This window comes from Lolium perenne, chromosome 5 (assembly GCF_019359855.2).
Source record: "Lolium perenne isolate Kyuss_39 chromosome 5, Kyuss_2.0, whole genome shotgun sequence".
In the NCBI taxonomy this organism is placed as follows: Eukaryota; Viridiplantae; Streptophyta; class Magnoliopsida; order Poales; family Poaceae; genus Lolium; species Lolium perenne.
The window spans coordinates 113252895-113267985 of NC_067248.2; the positions used below are offsets into that span (position 1 = coordinate 113252895).

At 45.5% G+C, this 15091-nt stretch overlaps 1 protein-coding gene and 1 non-coding gene across 2 annotated transcripts; both read left to right on the top strand.

The window, feature by feature from the left end:
* Positions 1–7744: 7744 nt before the first annotated feature.
* Positions 7745–8866, top strand: LOC139831561 (uncharacterized). Its single transcript, XM_071820857.1, has one exon. It carries the CDS (start codon positions 7745–7747, stop codon positions 8864–8866), a length of 1122 nt encoding a protein of 373 aa, XP_071676958.1.
* LOC127305002 (small nucleolar RNA Z247) lies at positions 8207–8345 on the top strand. Its single transcript, XR_007853666.1, has one exon. It is a non-coding gene; the product is annotated as a small nucleolar RNA Z247 (small nucleolar RNA).
* Positions 8867–15091: the final 6225 nt, after the last annotated feature.

The following is a 15091-nucleotide window of genomic DNA, read 5'->3' on the forward strand; positions in this document are numbered from 1 at the left end:
AGCTAAAACAAGAAAAACAAAGGCTAAAAACCTAAGACCCGGCCGCTATGTGTCGTGGGTCTTAGTGCGGGCATAGGCCCTCAGCGAGATCTCCTCCCAGACGAGGTGAGCCACCATATCCGGATGCAATGTTGTGTTTCGAAGACCCGTCTATTTTGTTCTTGTAAGATGCCCCACATGGTGTAGATCATAGCACCATTTTCTTCTCTCTGTGTCCCTTTCGGAATTCCCATGAGCACCCTATTCATCGGTTGTTCATGCTTTGCCCCAAGGAAGGGGGCCCAGGCCAGTCATGTGATTCCATCCGAATATCTTCTCTTGAACCGACTTCGAGAACTACAATCTACAAGATGGTGTTGAACCGTTTCTGGGTGAATTCAACAAATCTTGCGTACGGAATTACGGGGGCATCCCTGAAGTGCAAAGTTATCGGTTGTCAATATCCTTCTTTGGAATACCAACCAGACGAATTATCGACACTTTTGCTCCACATGTGTCTTCCGTATCTTGGATTTTCTAAATGGTGGACAAGCCCCGACGAACTAGCAACGGTAGAACAAGCATGGGGAGTAAATGCCAGAAGTCGTCGATCTCCATGAAATCACATCCGGTCGAGGTTGCAACACCACAACTTGCAGTGCGGCCCAAAGCTTCACGAAATGAGATAGTTGGGATGACATCGAGAGAGGCGGGAGAGCGAGCACATCATATTCATGTCATGCAAGTATTTTTAGACAATTCCTGTTTTTTCTTGTGGCAATGGTGAAAAGCTATAGGCATTGCAATTTAATGGCACCGTCAGGCATCCATTGTTCGTGCTAAAATAGGCACTTTGTGTTGTCCCCAATGATAATATCCGTGGAGACCCTAAACAAATACATCTTGTTTGCGTTGCAAGGGAGAGTCATACCCTGCCGTGGCATCTTCGGATCGGTCCATGCATACAATGGACACCGGAACCTCATTGTGTGGCCAAACTTCTCGATGTTGAAGACCTTTCCTGGCATGCACGGGGAGTGGTCACCGCACCCACGACTTTGAAAGGCTCCACCCGCAGCCCACATGTGCCCCTAGCTAGTAGCGTGATGACTGTAAGAGGAGCGACCAATTGGGTACGGCTCAACGCGGCATTTCCTTCCTTACTGATCCTTCGCTCCCTCCCTCCTGGAGTTTCTATTGTGGTTGTCATGATCATTGCGGTCGTCATCATAGTCCTTGTATCGCTTCGTCGTGCGGTCATTGTCCCTGCCGTAGCACATGGTGGAGGAGCTACGTGGCGTCTCCTTCTCCGGCTTCCCACGGTTACGGGCCGGCACGGTCCACAAGTTTTTCCCTTTTTTTACCTATAAAATAAATATTGAACTCTAAATAAATACAAAACTACATCTATACTACTACGAAGTACAATTACAAAAGTTAATCGATGTAACAAGTATATAACACTTATACTAAAACCAAGTACAAAATACAAAACTACACTAGTACTCCAAGTACAAAGTACAAAGTTACACTAACTGAAGTACAAAGTCCGAGCGTGCTAAAATCGAAGTACAAAAATACACTAAGATCCAAAGTAAAACTCAACAAAAAATGAAGTAAACTTATACTACATACCCAAGTACACTCATAGTAGTTTTGGATTACAAATGGAATTAGTCAAAACCTATCAATATTAGATATAATTTTGAAGATCTCGATACAAGGAGCTAAAAAGTGAAAATGGTTCATAATTTGGACAAACGGTTCTTAAAATATTTTATTTTTAAAACCCGGATACATAAATATAAGGTAAAAACCGCATCTCTCACCCACCCCGTGCCCCCTCCCACTCTCCCATCTCCATTCACACAACAAAAATCAAAGTACAACTCAAACTAAAACCCAAGTACAATTGTTTCAAAAGTAGAAAAGTTTTAATGACCTCGGCGCGAGGAGCTCAAAATTGAAAACGGTTCATAATGTGGACAAATGGTTCTCGAGATATTTCTTTCTAAAATTTTAATTTAAAACAAAATAAAAATTCCACCTCTCACCCCTCATGTGTCCCTCTTTCTCATCCTAATCTTATTTTGCTTCTCTTTGCGACACTTGACGGACATGTGGACACCCAACGAGAGATCGGTCAAAGGAGAAAGCAACACATGATGAAACCACATACACGGTAAATGAGAACGCGACACTTGTCACAAGGAGAGGGTGCTGAAAGAGACGTTTTAATAAGATTTCCTTTTTTTCAACGATTTTCATGGTTCAGGAATACTGAGTAAAGGTAGACCATTGGATGAGCATATGTGATGACTTAGGACGTCAAATCACTGTGAGGGCCCCTAGCGATGTGAGTTTTAGTGTTCCTTAATTCCAGGAAGAGAAGAAAACCAAGCACCTAAAATGCATTTCTGGGTTAAAACTTGCACCTACGTTTATCATTACAAATTCCTCATTGCATGTATGCTATGTGTGCAGATATTACTTGTATGGACATATAGCAACAACATTTATCGAAGGACTTCCTCTTAGTGAACCAATTGCCTCCGCCTGACGCTATCATTTTGATTCAAGACCATTTCTTCTAGTACCTTACAAACTTCATCTTCCATAAAAGGACATTCCAGGCTGACAAAGTGGTACATTATGTCAGTATAATACAATTCCTTTGGAGATTGAGATCATCGGATCGACAAGAATGAATAGAGAAATAAAACTCTGAAGCTCATAAACCTCTATCTCTACTACTATAGTAAGCACAGAAGTTTTGAAAGAGAGTTTTACCACGGTCTGCAGTATTCCCGCCAAAACATCACTCTTAAGTGATATCATCCATTGATTCAACGAATCCAACGGACCAACCAGGAATGAATCCAAAGAAAACTGGTTGTTTATTTGTAGACATCTACTGCGCAGGTTGTTCAGATCGCTCAATCGGAGATCTTCTGGATGCTTCTCGGTTGAACTTGAACTCCTGTAACATGTTAAGCCATTCGCTGCTTTCTTCTCACACCGTCGCATCACCCCTCTGGTACCAGGCCCGCATGCCGCAACATGCAGCCGGCGGTTCACCCTTGCCGTTCGCTTTTCCCAGGACTCCTACTCTAACGTACGTTTTGCTCAGAGAATCATCTCCTGAAAACATCGCCGCCCTCCTGCACGGGCTGTGGCCGCCGTCTTGCTGCAGTACCCTGCTCGAGCCCATCCACACGGCCACACCCCATCCCCCCAAGTATATCCATGCACATCACCCCACCCACTGCCTCCCCACGTTGAACATCACCCCTGTGCGCGAGAGGGGAGGAGGTCTACGTATTTGTTCCCTGTTTTGGATGTGCTTCTTTTTCTTGCATCTGCATGCTCCAGTGATGATCTTTTACTCGTAGCAATCACATTTTACGCTCTCATCACATTAACACATCAATTTAGAAATGAATGGAGCTAGACGTGGTTCCTTGATATATTTTCTTATTCTTGCACACCACTTATATGTGCGACCTTGTGTCCAATGCCCAAAGCGCCTTCATCAAAATAAGAAGCATCCACGACAACTTCATGGATGTGAGAAACCTTGCAAGAAGGCTACACAAGAGCAAAGTCCCTTCGATCCTCTTCAAGCTTGATATCGTAAAGCATTTGACTCCGTGAGATGAGACTACATTCTTGAGCTTCTTAAGAGACACAGTTTCCCGCCCAAGTTCGTGATTGGATCACCGCCTTACTTTGCACCGCCTCTTCAAGGGTCCTCCTAAATGTGGTAGCCGGTGCTCCCATTTTGCATGGAAGAGATTTGAGACAAGGTGATCCTTTGTCTCCACTCCTATTTGTCCTTTCCATAGACCCACTCCAAAAAATACTTGAGTTGGCCACCCAACATGAGCTCCTCCACAAGATAAGAGGAAGAGGAACAATTATTCGAACATCTCTATATGCGGACGATGCGGCCGTTTTTGTGGATCCCAAGAAGGAGGACATTCAAAATCTTTCCTCCATCTTGGCCTTATTCGGAGAGGCTACCGGTCTCCTCAGAAACTTCCAAAAGAGCATGGTTATTCCCATTAGATGTCAAGTTATTGTCATTGACGAGGTGCTTGATGGGGTTCCGGTGATCTGCGCTTCCTTCCCAATCAAGTACTTGGGGCAGCCCCTATCGGTTTGGAAGCTTAAGATGATCGATTTTCAACCTTTGGAAGACAAGATGGCCAGCAAGCTTGTTACATGGGATCGGAAAAATATCAATGCAACCGGGAGAGGGGCCCTTGTCAAATCCATCCTCACGTCCCAAGAAATTTTCTATCTAACCCCGATCAAAATCCCACCGGGGTGCATCACTTCCATGAATAAAATCGAGCGTGCTTTTCTTTGGGCCGGCACCAAAGAGGTCACTGGGGGAAAGTGTAAGTTGAATTGGGAATCAGTTTGTAGACCCAAGAAGTTTGGTGGTTTGGGCATCGTACATCTCAAGAAATTTGCGAGGGCTCTTCGGTTGAGATGGCCTTGGTTTGAATGGCGTGACCCGAGTAAGATTTGGGTGGGCATGGGTACCCCATAAGGTGAGGTGGATATGGACCTCTTCTATGGATCCACCACTATCTCCATTGGTAATGGAGATATTACTCCTTTTCGGGATTCCCCGTGGATCAACGGAAAAAAATACCAAAGATATTGCCCCGCTCATATATGAGGCCTCCACGAGGAAGAAATGGAAAGTCAAACATGCACTTATCAATAACGCTTGAATTGCCAAAATAAAAATGGACACCAACTTGACCGTCCATCACATTCATGAGTACATCCGGCTTTGGGTGCAATTAAATGCCTTTCAACTTACACTACAAGAAATGTGTTAACTAGTGACCTTCTTACAGTGACTAGAGATAAATTGGTCATAACTCTATGACCATCTCGTAGCAATTGGTCGTATGGCGTTTTGGAGGGTCCAAACCCTAATTTTCTATGACCATTATAGTGAGAAAGGTCTTAATTTAGTCACGTGATTTGGTCATAACATAGATGACATGGTCTGCGACCTTAATTTTAGTTGACGGCGACCAATTTAAATGGTCAGGACCGGTGCTTCATGACGCACAGGACTCCATCACTTGGAACCTCACTTCGAATGGGGAGTACACGACGACCTCCTCTTAGAAGGCGCAGTTCTTGGAAGCCACATTAACAAATATGAACAAGATGGTGTGGAAGGTTTGGACCCCTCCAAAGGTCAAGTTCTTCGCTTGGCTGGCCATCCGCAATAGAATTTGGACGGAGGATCATCTTGAGAGAAGGGTTTGCGACAATTGTGGGCTTTGCCCGCTTTGCATGCAAACTCAAGCGGTGGCACATCTCTTCTCTCAATGCCGCTATACCAAGAGGCTTTGGGATATGGTTAAGAGTTGGCTTGGGATTCCCTCCCTCCACACTCATGAGTGGGCGGGTGATGCGTCCCTTAGAGAGTGGTGGAAGATGATGTTGTGCAATTCAATGGAGAACCGGAAAGCCATGTCTTCCATAACCATGCTTGTCACTTGGACAATATGGAAGGAGCGTAATGCAAGAGTTTTCAACAATAAGTCCGCACCCCCAACCATCTTACTTCAAATCATTAAGGATGAGGCTAAACTTTGGAGCGCAGCGGGTGCGAAGCATTTGAGCTTTGTAATATCGGGAGAGTAATCTCTTAGGAACTTCTGTTTTTCTTTTTATTTTGTCTTGTCAAGACTCTCCTACTTATTTAATGAATGGAGGTAAATCTTTTGCCCCCCTTTAAAAAAAACATCCCTCATGGCTCGATGAGGTGCAGTGGTAGACCACTGGAGCTGAATTATTGAGATTATGAAGTCATACTCAAAGATTTGGACAAAATTGGAACAATTCTGGTTTTATAGCTTTGCTGTTTTATTTTTGGGCCATTAGTAGCCTCAAAGATGAAATCAAGTTTGAGGCTCATTTCATAGTGTCAGTCACATGCTCTTGTGTCATGACAACTGGATATTTAATGGCAAATAACGAAGCTCATTCAAGTCTAGAAGGAATTGTTTAAAATTAACTTGATGACTAAACATTAGACATGGCTATGCAATCTTTGTTCTTATGTTTCTGTTCGACAAGCTCTGAATATTAACACAATGAGTGAACCTCGTTGCCTTTACATTTCACTCACGTAAACACACGTTTTTGGTTTGCTCTGCGATCTACTGGCCTGCAAATATACGTCTTCTCAACATGTGTAAATAGTATGTGTTGGCTTAGAATTCTGTCAGTTTTGGATGTCCAGACACACGTGTTCCTTTCGATATCAGAAATTCAGAATAACAAAGTTCCTATTCTTTTGATGAAGATACTAAGTATAATATACTCCCTCCATCCACAAATACATGGTGTATAAACTTAGATAAAACTTCAATGTTTTCAAAGTTTGAACAAGAATATATAGCAAAGTATGAAGCTCTGTACTAGAAAATCAATATCCATAGATTCCTCATAAGATATATATTTTTAATGATATATTTATTTAATATTATACTTGTTGATGTTTTATTTAATATATTTGATTGAAGCATTGAATTTTTGACCAAGTTTATACGTCAGCTCCTATGGGACAGAGTGAGTAGCAATCCTATATATAATAGTATATATATAATAATGCACTCTAGAAACCTCTATAGATCTTAGAGCTAGCCCTTGGCGTGATATATATGGGCAATAAAATAGATATGAAGAAATACATAGAGATCCAACTTGTATGAGTGGACAAAGATAATGAGTATAGACAAGAGATTTGTTACTTTTTCTCCCTTCGAGGAATGTTTTACATATTCAAAAAATAAAATTAATATCACTAAAGAATAAAATATCTCTAAAGCAACAACTAACAGGGCGCAACTAACATCAGTTTTCTTGCAATATACTTGTATGCTATAAGTTTAGTCAAGTGCAATTTCCAAGATTGATGTAGATGTACTTTATGTGATCACTTTTTTGTAATATACATAAATATACTAACTGTGACTATATACATAAATATACTAACAATGACTATATACGTAGTGAGTTATAAACAAGTAAAAATGTTTAATATAAATACGACCGATTTACATGCATTATTTTTCAATGTTTGTTATCATAGAAATTTCTCCCAGCATATAAAGAATATGTTACAAAGATTTAACTAATTAGTATACTATAAAAATAGTCGATTTACATGCATGACGTGCACGCGCTCACCCGCCTCCGTAGCCCTTCGCAACAGTCTCACCGACTAGATCCCCGCCGAGCGTTATCATGCATGGAAGCAGTCGGGCCTAGGGCGAGGATAACTCGCGGAGGTTTTTTTGCCCGCTAAGTAAAGAAAGTGAGAAGAGCCCCAGGATGTTCAAGGATTAGTGAAATAGCGAATTCTCCGGGGGCATTATCTACTGCTCTGCTGACTTGCGGTTTCTCCGAGATCCTTCTCGGAATCTATACTCGTCAATGCCATGTGTCTCGTTGTGACCGGCTTCATATAGACAGCATGCCTCCGGTTTTGCACGGCCGCTCTCGAACCTAGGGTGGTTGTCGGTGTTAAATACGGTCTGTATAGATGTATTTATACATGTATTGTAACATGTTGATGTCTATATAAATAAAGCTGATCACGCGGTGGAGATACACCACGAAACCCTAAACCTATTCTTAAACTTGGTATCAGAGCCGAGCCGATCTCGGCCTTCTCTCTTCTCCCGCAGCCGCCGCCGCCATGAGCTCCTCCGCGCAAACCTCCATGGCCCTCGGCCCTCTCCTGGCACCGCCCAATGCCACCACCACTGCCATTGTCACCACCTCCGTTTGGCGCACCCTCTCGCTCCCAAATTTCTCCGGAGCGGGACTTCACGGCTACCTCGATGGCACTATGGCTGCGCCGACGAAGACCATCGTCGAAGGCACTGGTGACGCTGCAGTCACCGTGGCAAACCCCGCCTACGCTGCGTGGTGGACACAGGACCAGCGCGTCCTAGGGCTACTCCTCTCATCCATGGATGAGGACATCGCCTTCCAGATGATCGGCAGGACTACGGCCACCGCGGTGTGGGAAGCAGTCCACGCCATGTTTGGCGCCCAAAACCGTGCCAATATTCGGCACATCCGTCAGCAAATCCAATCTATGAGGAAGAATGACATGACTGCCCACGAGTACATGAACAAGGTCAAGGTCTTGACGCACACCATGGTTGCCGCCGGATCACCTCTCAAGGACGATGAGGTCATTGACTACATGATCACCGGGTTGGGCTCCGACTTCAATCCCCTCGCGGCCTCCATGATCCGCGACAACCGCGCTGACTCCCTCGCGGATGTCTACTCGCACGTGCTCAGTTTTGAGTCCCTCTGTGCGGGTCAGACCCAGACCGATGACTGGTCCTCCTCTGCAAATGCAGTGTCACGCCCTGGCTCCTTCCCCACCGCCGGCCAGCCATCACAGCAGCGCCCCTACGACAACAACCCTGGGCGCCCCGGCACCGGTCAAGGCGGTGGTGGCGATCGCCGCCAGAACAACGGCGGAAACAACAACTACGGTGGGAGCGGCAACAACAACCGCTCCAACGACAATTATGGTGGGGGCGATTGCCGCCGGTACAACGGCGGCGGCAACGGCCGCAACAGCCGCAAAAAGCAGCGGCCACAATGCCAGCTGTGCAACTACTGGGGGCATGATGCGAGCGACTGCCGCAACCGCTTCAACCCTGAGTCTGCGCCTCCATGTCAGCGCTCCGGCAACTCGGCGTCCACCAGCTCCAACGACTCCAATTGGCACATGGACACGGGGGCGACGGACCACCTGCCAGCCATCTCGAGCGCCTCCACATGGCCGAACGATACGGCGGAAAGGATCACGTGCAAGTAGCCAATGGTGCAGGTTTGTCAATTTCTCACATTGGTCATTCGACTTTAGCCGGTTCTTCCCTCCAGTTGAAAAATATTCTGCATGTTCCAAATATCCATAAAGATCTTCTTTCTGTATATCATCTAGTTTCCGAGAATTATGTCTTTGTGGAATTTCACCGTGACTTTTTCTGTGTTAAGGACAAGGCCACGAGGAAACTTCTTCTTCTCGGTAGAAGTGAGGGAGGTCTCTACCTAGTTCCCTTTAGTCGAGCTTCGTCGTCATCGTTTCGCCATGCTCGCCATGCTCTCTCCAGCACCAAAACCACACCCGCACAATGGCATCAGCGTTTAGGTCATCCTACAAATAAAGTAGTGCAAACTCTTGTTAGGGCAAATAATTTATCTTGTTCCTCGTCAGACAATACTGTGTTGGTTTGTGATGCTTGCCAGCGTGCAAAGAGTCATCAATTATCTTATACATCATCTCATCGTGTTTCCACTACGCCTCTTGAATTGATCCACTCTGATGTTTGGGGTCCTGCTATTGCCTCCTCCGGAGGTTTCAAATACTATGTTAGTTTCATTGATGACTACTCTCGTTTTTGCTGGATTTATCCCCTCAAACACAAGTCTGATGTTGAGCAGGTCTTCTGGCTCATGTTGAACGCCTTTTGAGCACCAAAATCAAGGCGGTTCAATCAGACTGGGGGGCGAGTATCACAAGCTCCACTGGTATTTTCAGCACACATGCATCTCCCACCGTGTGTCCTGCCCCCATACGTCCCAACAAAATGGTGTTGCGGAACGTAAGCACCGTCACCTCGTCGAGACGGGCCTTGCCTTGCTCGCTCACGCCTCCGTCCCTCTACGGTATTGGGATGAAGCATTCTTAACGGCGTGTTATCTTATCAATCGCATGCCTACTTCCGTGCTTAACAACGACACACCCGTGCAGCGTCTCCTCAAAATAAACCCCGACTATTCCTTTTTGCGCATTTTTGGATGTGCTTGTTGGCCCAGTCTTCGCAAATACAATTCCCACAAGCACTCTTTCCGTTCAAAAATGTGTGTTTTTCTAGGATATAGTCCTATGCATAAGGGGTACAAGTGTCTGGATAGGTCTACCAGGCACATTTACATTTCTCGTGATGTTGTGTTCGACGAGTCTGTTTTCCCTTACGCGACCCCCGGTGTCACCATCGATGTCTCCACCTTAGCCGAGTCCATCATCACTTTTCCTTCCACCGAACCGGCTACGAGTGCTCATGTGAGAAATTATGACCTGTCTTACTTGTCTACTGACCATGTTGTTCCAGATGCTGTGTCTACTGTGCAGGTGCTCGTGCCAGACTCGTCGCCATCACCTGTCGTCTCGCCCGCTCGCCCGATCGACGTGCCTACCTGCACGATCGACGTGCATGGGCATGGGGAGGATACTGAGGTCTCCCATGCAGCCACATCGGATGCGCCTCCCACGCCTCCGTCGCCTGCCCCTGCTGGGCCTGTTTCGGCCCAGCCCGCGTCGCCCTCCGCCGGCTCCGTCCCGGCTGTGTCGCCCTCCGCCGGCTCCACCCCGGCCGCGTCGCCCTCGGCTAGGCCTTCGCCTGATGGTGCCACGTCAACTGCTGCTCCTGTCACCGGTCATCCAATGGCGACGCGCCTCCGCACCGACTCTCGCCGTGCGAAGCAATTCACCGATGGGACCGTGCGGTATGATCCCCGTCGGCGTGCCTTTTTCACCGCCCCCGTCTCGCATCGCGACGCTCTCCGGGAGCCTGCCTGGCACGCTGCTATGTCCGATGAGTTCGTCGCCCTTCGCCAGAATAATACATGGCGTCTTGTGCCCAGGCCACCGGGTGTAAATCTGGTTAGCTGCAAGTGGATCTTCAAGACAAAGCATCGCCCTGATGGTTCCATTGACAAGCATAAAGCTCGCCTAGTCGCTCGCGGGTTCTCACAACAACATGGTATTGATTACGGCGATACCTTCAGTCCCGTTGTGAAGTCTGCCACGGTGCGCCTGGTTCTCTCTCTCGCTGTGTCCCGCGGATGGACTCTCCGTCAAATTGACGTGAGCAACGCCTTCCTTCATGGATTCTTGACAGAGGAGGTCTATATGCAGCAGCCGCCTGGTTTTGAAGATGCTCAGTACGCCCATCATGTGTGCAAGTTGCAGCGTTCCATTTATGGCTTGAAACAGTCTCCCCGTGCATGGTATGCTCGTCTCAGTGCTCGTTTGTTTCAGCTCGGATTCACATCCTCGAAGGCTGATACGTCCTTGTTTATCTTCTCCCGGGATGGTGTTCAGATTTATATGCTGGTCTATGTTGACGATATTGTCAATGCCGATTCTACCCCAGGAGCTGTTGATCGTCTGGTCCGCACTACAAGAAAAGTTGCCATGGCCGACGAAGTTGAAGTCGCGCCGTGGTTGCTGGTGTACCATGGCCGACGATTTTTGGTCCCTCCGTGGTGCATGTCAAAACTTTTTTTTTCTCGTTTTTGAGGCCACCTAGCCCGACGAAAGCGGCCAAAACGTCGCGTATGGTGGCCCGGGACGTGGTGCATCTCGAAATCTCGGGTTCGCCGGCCGAGTCAACGCAAATCCGCACAGCCGAGGGATGTAGGGCCCAGATGGCAGCCTCTCTGGCATTGTTTTTTTCTAGATCGCGCCATCTCGTTCAACGTTCTCCGATCGAGCCGTTTACGATGCAGGATCATGGGTCCCGCATGTCATCCTCTATGAACCAAAATTCTTTCTATTCTTGGATTTTTTGACCCCCTGATTTCTGGCTACTTCCTTTTTCTTTTGATCCCTTGCCGCCTTGGAAACGTTGAGACCGCTGCTGCTAAATGGGACCCGCATGTCATCCTCTATGTGCAATCAACTTTCTTTTCTTGGAGTTTTTTTTGGCACCTCAAATTTGGTCAGTTGCCTTTTTCTTTCGATCCCCTGCCGCCTCTCAAACGGTGATACCGCTGCTGCTAACTGGGACCCGCATGTCATCCTCTATGTACTATAAAACTTTCTTTTCTTGAATTATTTTTGGCACCTCATATTTGGTCACTTACCTTTTTCTTTCGATCCCCTGCCGCCTCTCAAACGGTGATACTGCTCTTTGCTAAATGGGACCCGCATGTCATCCTCTATGTACTATAAAACTTTCTTTTCTTGGATTTTTTTTGGCACCTCATATTTGGTCACTTGACTTTTTCTTTCGATCACCTGCTGCCTCTCAAACAGTGATACCGCTGCTGCTAAATGGGACCCGCATGTCATCCTCTATGTACTATAAAACTTTCTTTTCTTGGATTTTTTTTGGCACCTCATATTTGGTCACTTGACTTTTTCTTTCGATCCCCTGCTGCCTCTCAAACAGTGATACCGCTGCTGCTAAATGGGACCCGCATGTCATCCTCTATGTACTATAAAACTTTCTTTTCTTGAATTATTTTTGGCTCCTCATATTTTTTCACTTGCCTTTTTCTTTCGATCCCCTGCCGCCTCTCAAACTGTGATACCGCTGCTGCTAAATGGGACCCGCATGTCATCCTCTATGTACTATAAAACTTTCTTTTCTTGAATTATTTTTGGCTCCTGATATTTTTTCACTTGCCTTTTTCTTTCGATCTCATGCCACGTTTGAAACGTTGAGGAACCTGCAGGCTCATGGGACCCGCATGTCATCCTCTATGTACTATAAAAGTTCATTTTCTTTGTTTTTTTTCACCATCTGATTTTTGGCAATTTCTTTTTTCTTTTGATCCCCTGCCGCCTCTCAAACGCTGCTGCTAAATGGGACCCGCATGTCATCCTCTATGTACTATAAAACTTTCTTTTCTTGAATTATTTTTGGCTCCTCATATTTGGTCACTTGCCTTTTTCTTTCGATCTCATGCCAAGTTTGAAACGTTGAGGAACCTGCTGGCTCATGGGACCCGCATGTCATCCTCTATGTACTATAAAAGTTTATTTTCTTTATTTTTTTTCACCCTCTGATTTTTGGCTATTTCCTTTTTCTTTTGATCCCCTGCCCCCTTGGAAACGTATGGTAAGCTGCTGACTCATGGGACCCGCATGTCATCCTCTATGTACAATCAACTTTCTTTTTCTTTTGATCTCAAGCCGCATTTGAAACGCTGAGACCGCTGCTGCTAAATGGGACCCGCATGTCATCCTCTACGTACAATAAAGTTTCTTTTCTTGGATTATCTTTGGCTCCTGATATTTTGTCACTTGCCTTTTTCTTTCGATCTCATGCCGCCTTTGAAACGTTGAGTAAGCTGCTGGCTCATGGGTCCCGCATGTCATCCTCTACGAACAATAAAAGTTTCCTTTCTTGGAGTTATTTTTTACCCCTAATTTCTGGCTATTTGCCTTTTTCTTTTGATCTCCTGCCCCCTCTGAAACGATGAGGACGCTGTTGGCAGGTCGGTCCCACATGTCATCCTCTATGAACAATAAAAGTTTCCTTTGATGGATTTATTTTGAACCCCTCATTAATTTCTGGATATTTCCCCTGCCGCCTTGGAATCGTTGAGGATGCTGCTGCCTCATGGGTCCCGCATGTCATCCTCTCGTAACGGTAAATGTTTATTTTCTTGGATTTTGTTGACCAAACGATTTTTGGCTTATTTTTTCTTTCGATCACTGCAGCCTTTAAAACGTTGAGGACGCCGCCGGCTCACGGGTCCCACATGTCAACCTCTATGAACAATAAACGCCGAGGATCTTTCTTGCCTCATGGGTCCCGCATGTCATCCTCTCGTAACGAAAATGTTTCTTTTCTTGGATTTTTTACCAACAGATTTTTGGTTTATTTTTTCTTTCCATCCCCTGCCGCCTTTAAAACGTTGACGACGCTGTTGGCTCATGGGTCCTCGATGTCAGCCTCCCCGTACAAGAAACATATGATATCTTGATTATTTTGCAGACAATAAACAATGTATTACGCTCTGAGCTATTTCAAACGAATAATTAAATCTTTATTTTTACATAAACAAACTTATATGTTGAATCTCCTTGTTTTTTTTTGTCTTTGCGAAGCATAGGACTTTCCTGTTTTTTTAGAAAATTCGGAACTTTCCTGTTTTGGAGTGGGCTGAAATTGTACGAGTCAAAAGGCCAAGCAGGATAGTTCGAAAGCCCAGATGTCCAGATGCAGCCCAATTGAAATCTTTCTTCTTGGATTTTTTTTCACCCCCTGATTTCTGGCTACTTCATTTTTCTTTTGGTCCTGTGCCGCCTTGGAAACGTTGAGACCGCTGCCGCAAAATGGGACCCGCATGTCATCCTCTACGTACAATAAAATTTCTTTTCTTGGATTATTTTTGGCTCCTGATATTTGGTCACTTGCCTTTTTCTTTCGATCCCGTGCAGCCTCTCAAACGGTGATACCGCTGCTGCAAAATGGGACCCGCATGTCATCCTCTACGTACAATAAACTTTCTTTTCTTGGATTATTTTTGGCTCCTGATATTTGGTCACTTGCCTTTTTTTCTTTCGATCTCATGCCACGTTTGAAACTTTGAGGAACCTGCTGGCTCGTGGGACCCGCATGTCATCCTCTATGTGCTATAAAAGTTTATTTTCTATGGTTTTTTTTCACTCTCTGATTTTTGTCTATTTCCTTTTTTCTTTTGATGCCCTGCCGCCTTGGAAACGTTGAGTAAGCTGCTTACACATGGGACCCGCATGTCATCCTCTATGTACAATCAAGTTTCTTTTCTTGAATTATTTTTGGCTCCTGATATTTCGTCACTTGCCTTTTTCTTTCGATCTCATGCCACGTTTGAAACGTTGAGGAACCTGCTGGCTCATGGGACCCGCATGTCATCCTCTATGTGCTATAAAAGTTTGTTTTCTTGGATTTTTTTTCACCCTCTGATTTTTGGCTCCTGATATTTCGTCACTTGCCTTTTACTTTTGATCCCCTAGCCCCTTTGAAACGTTGAGTAAGCTGCTGGCACATGGGACCCGCATGTCAACCTCTATGTCCATCAACTTTTTTTTCTTGGATTTTTTTTTGACCCCCTACTTTCTAGCTACTTTCTTTTTCTTTTGATCTCAAGCCGCATTTCAAACATTGAGACCGCTGCTGCAAAATGGGACCCGCATGTCATCCTCTATGTACAATAAATCTTTGATTATTTTTGGCACCTCATATTTGGTCACTTGCCTTTTTCTTTCGATCTCATGCCACCTTTGAAACGTTGAGTAAGCTGCTGGCTCATGGGTCCCCCA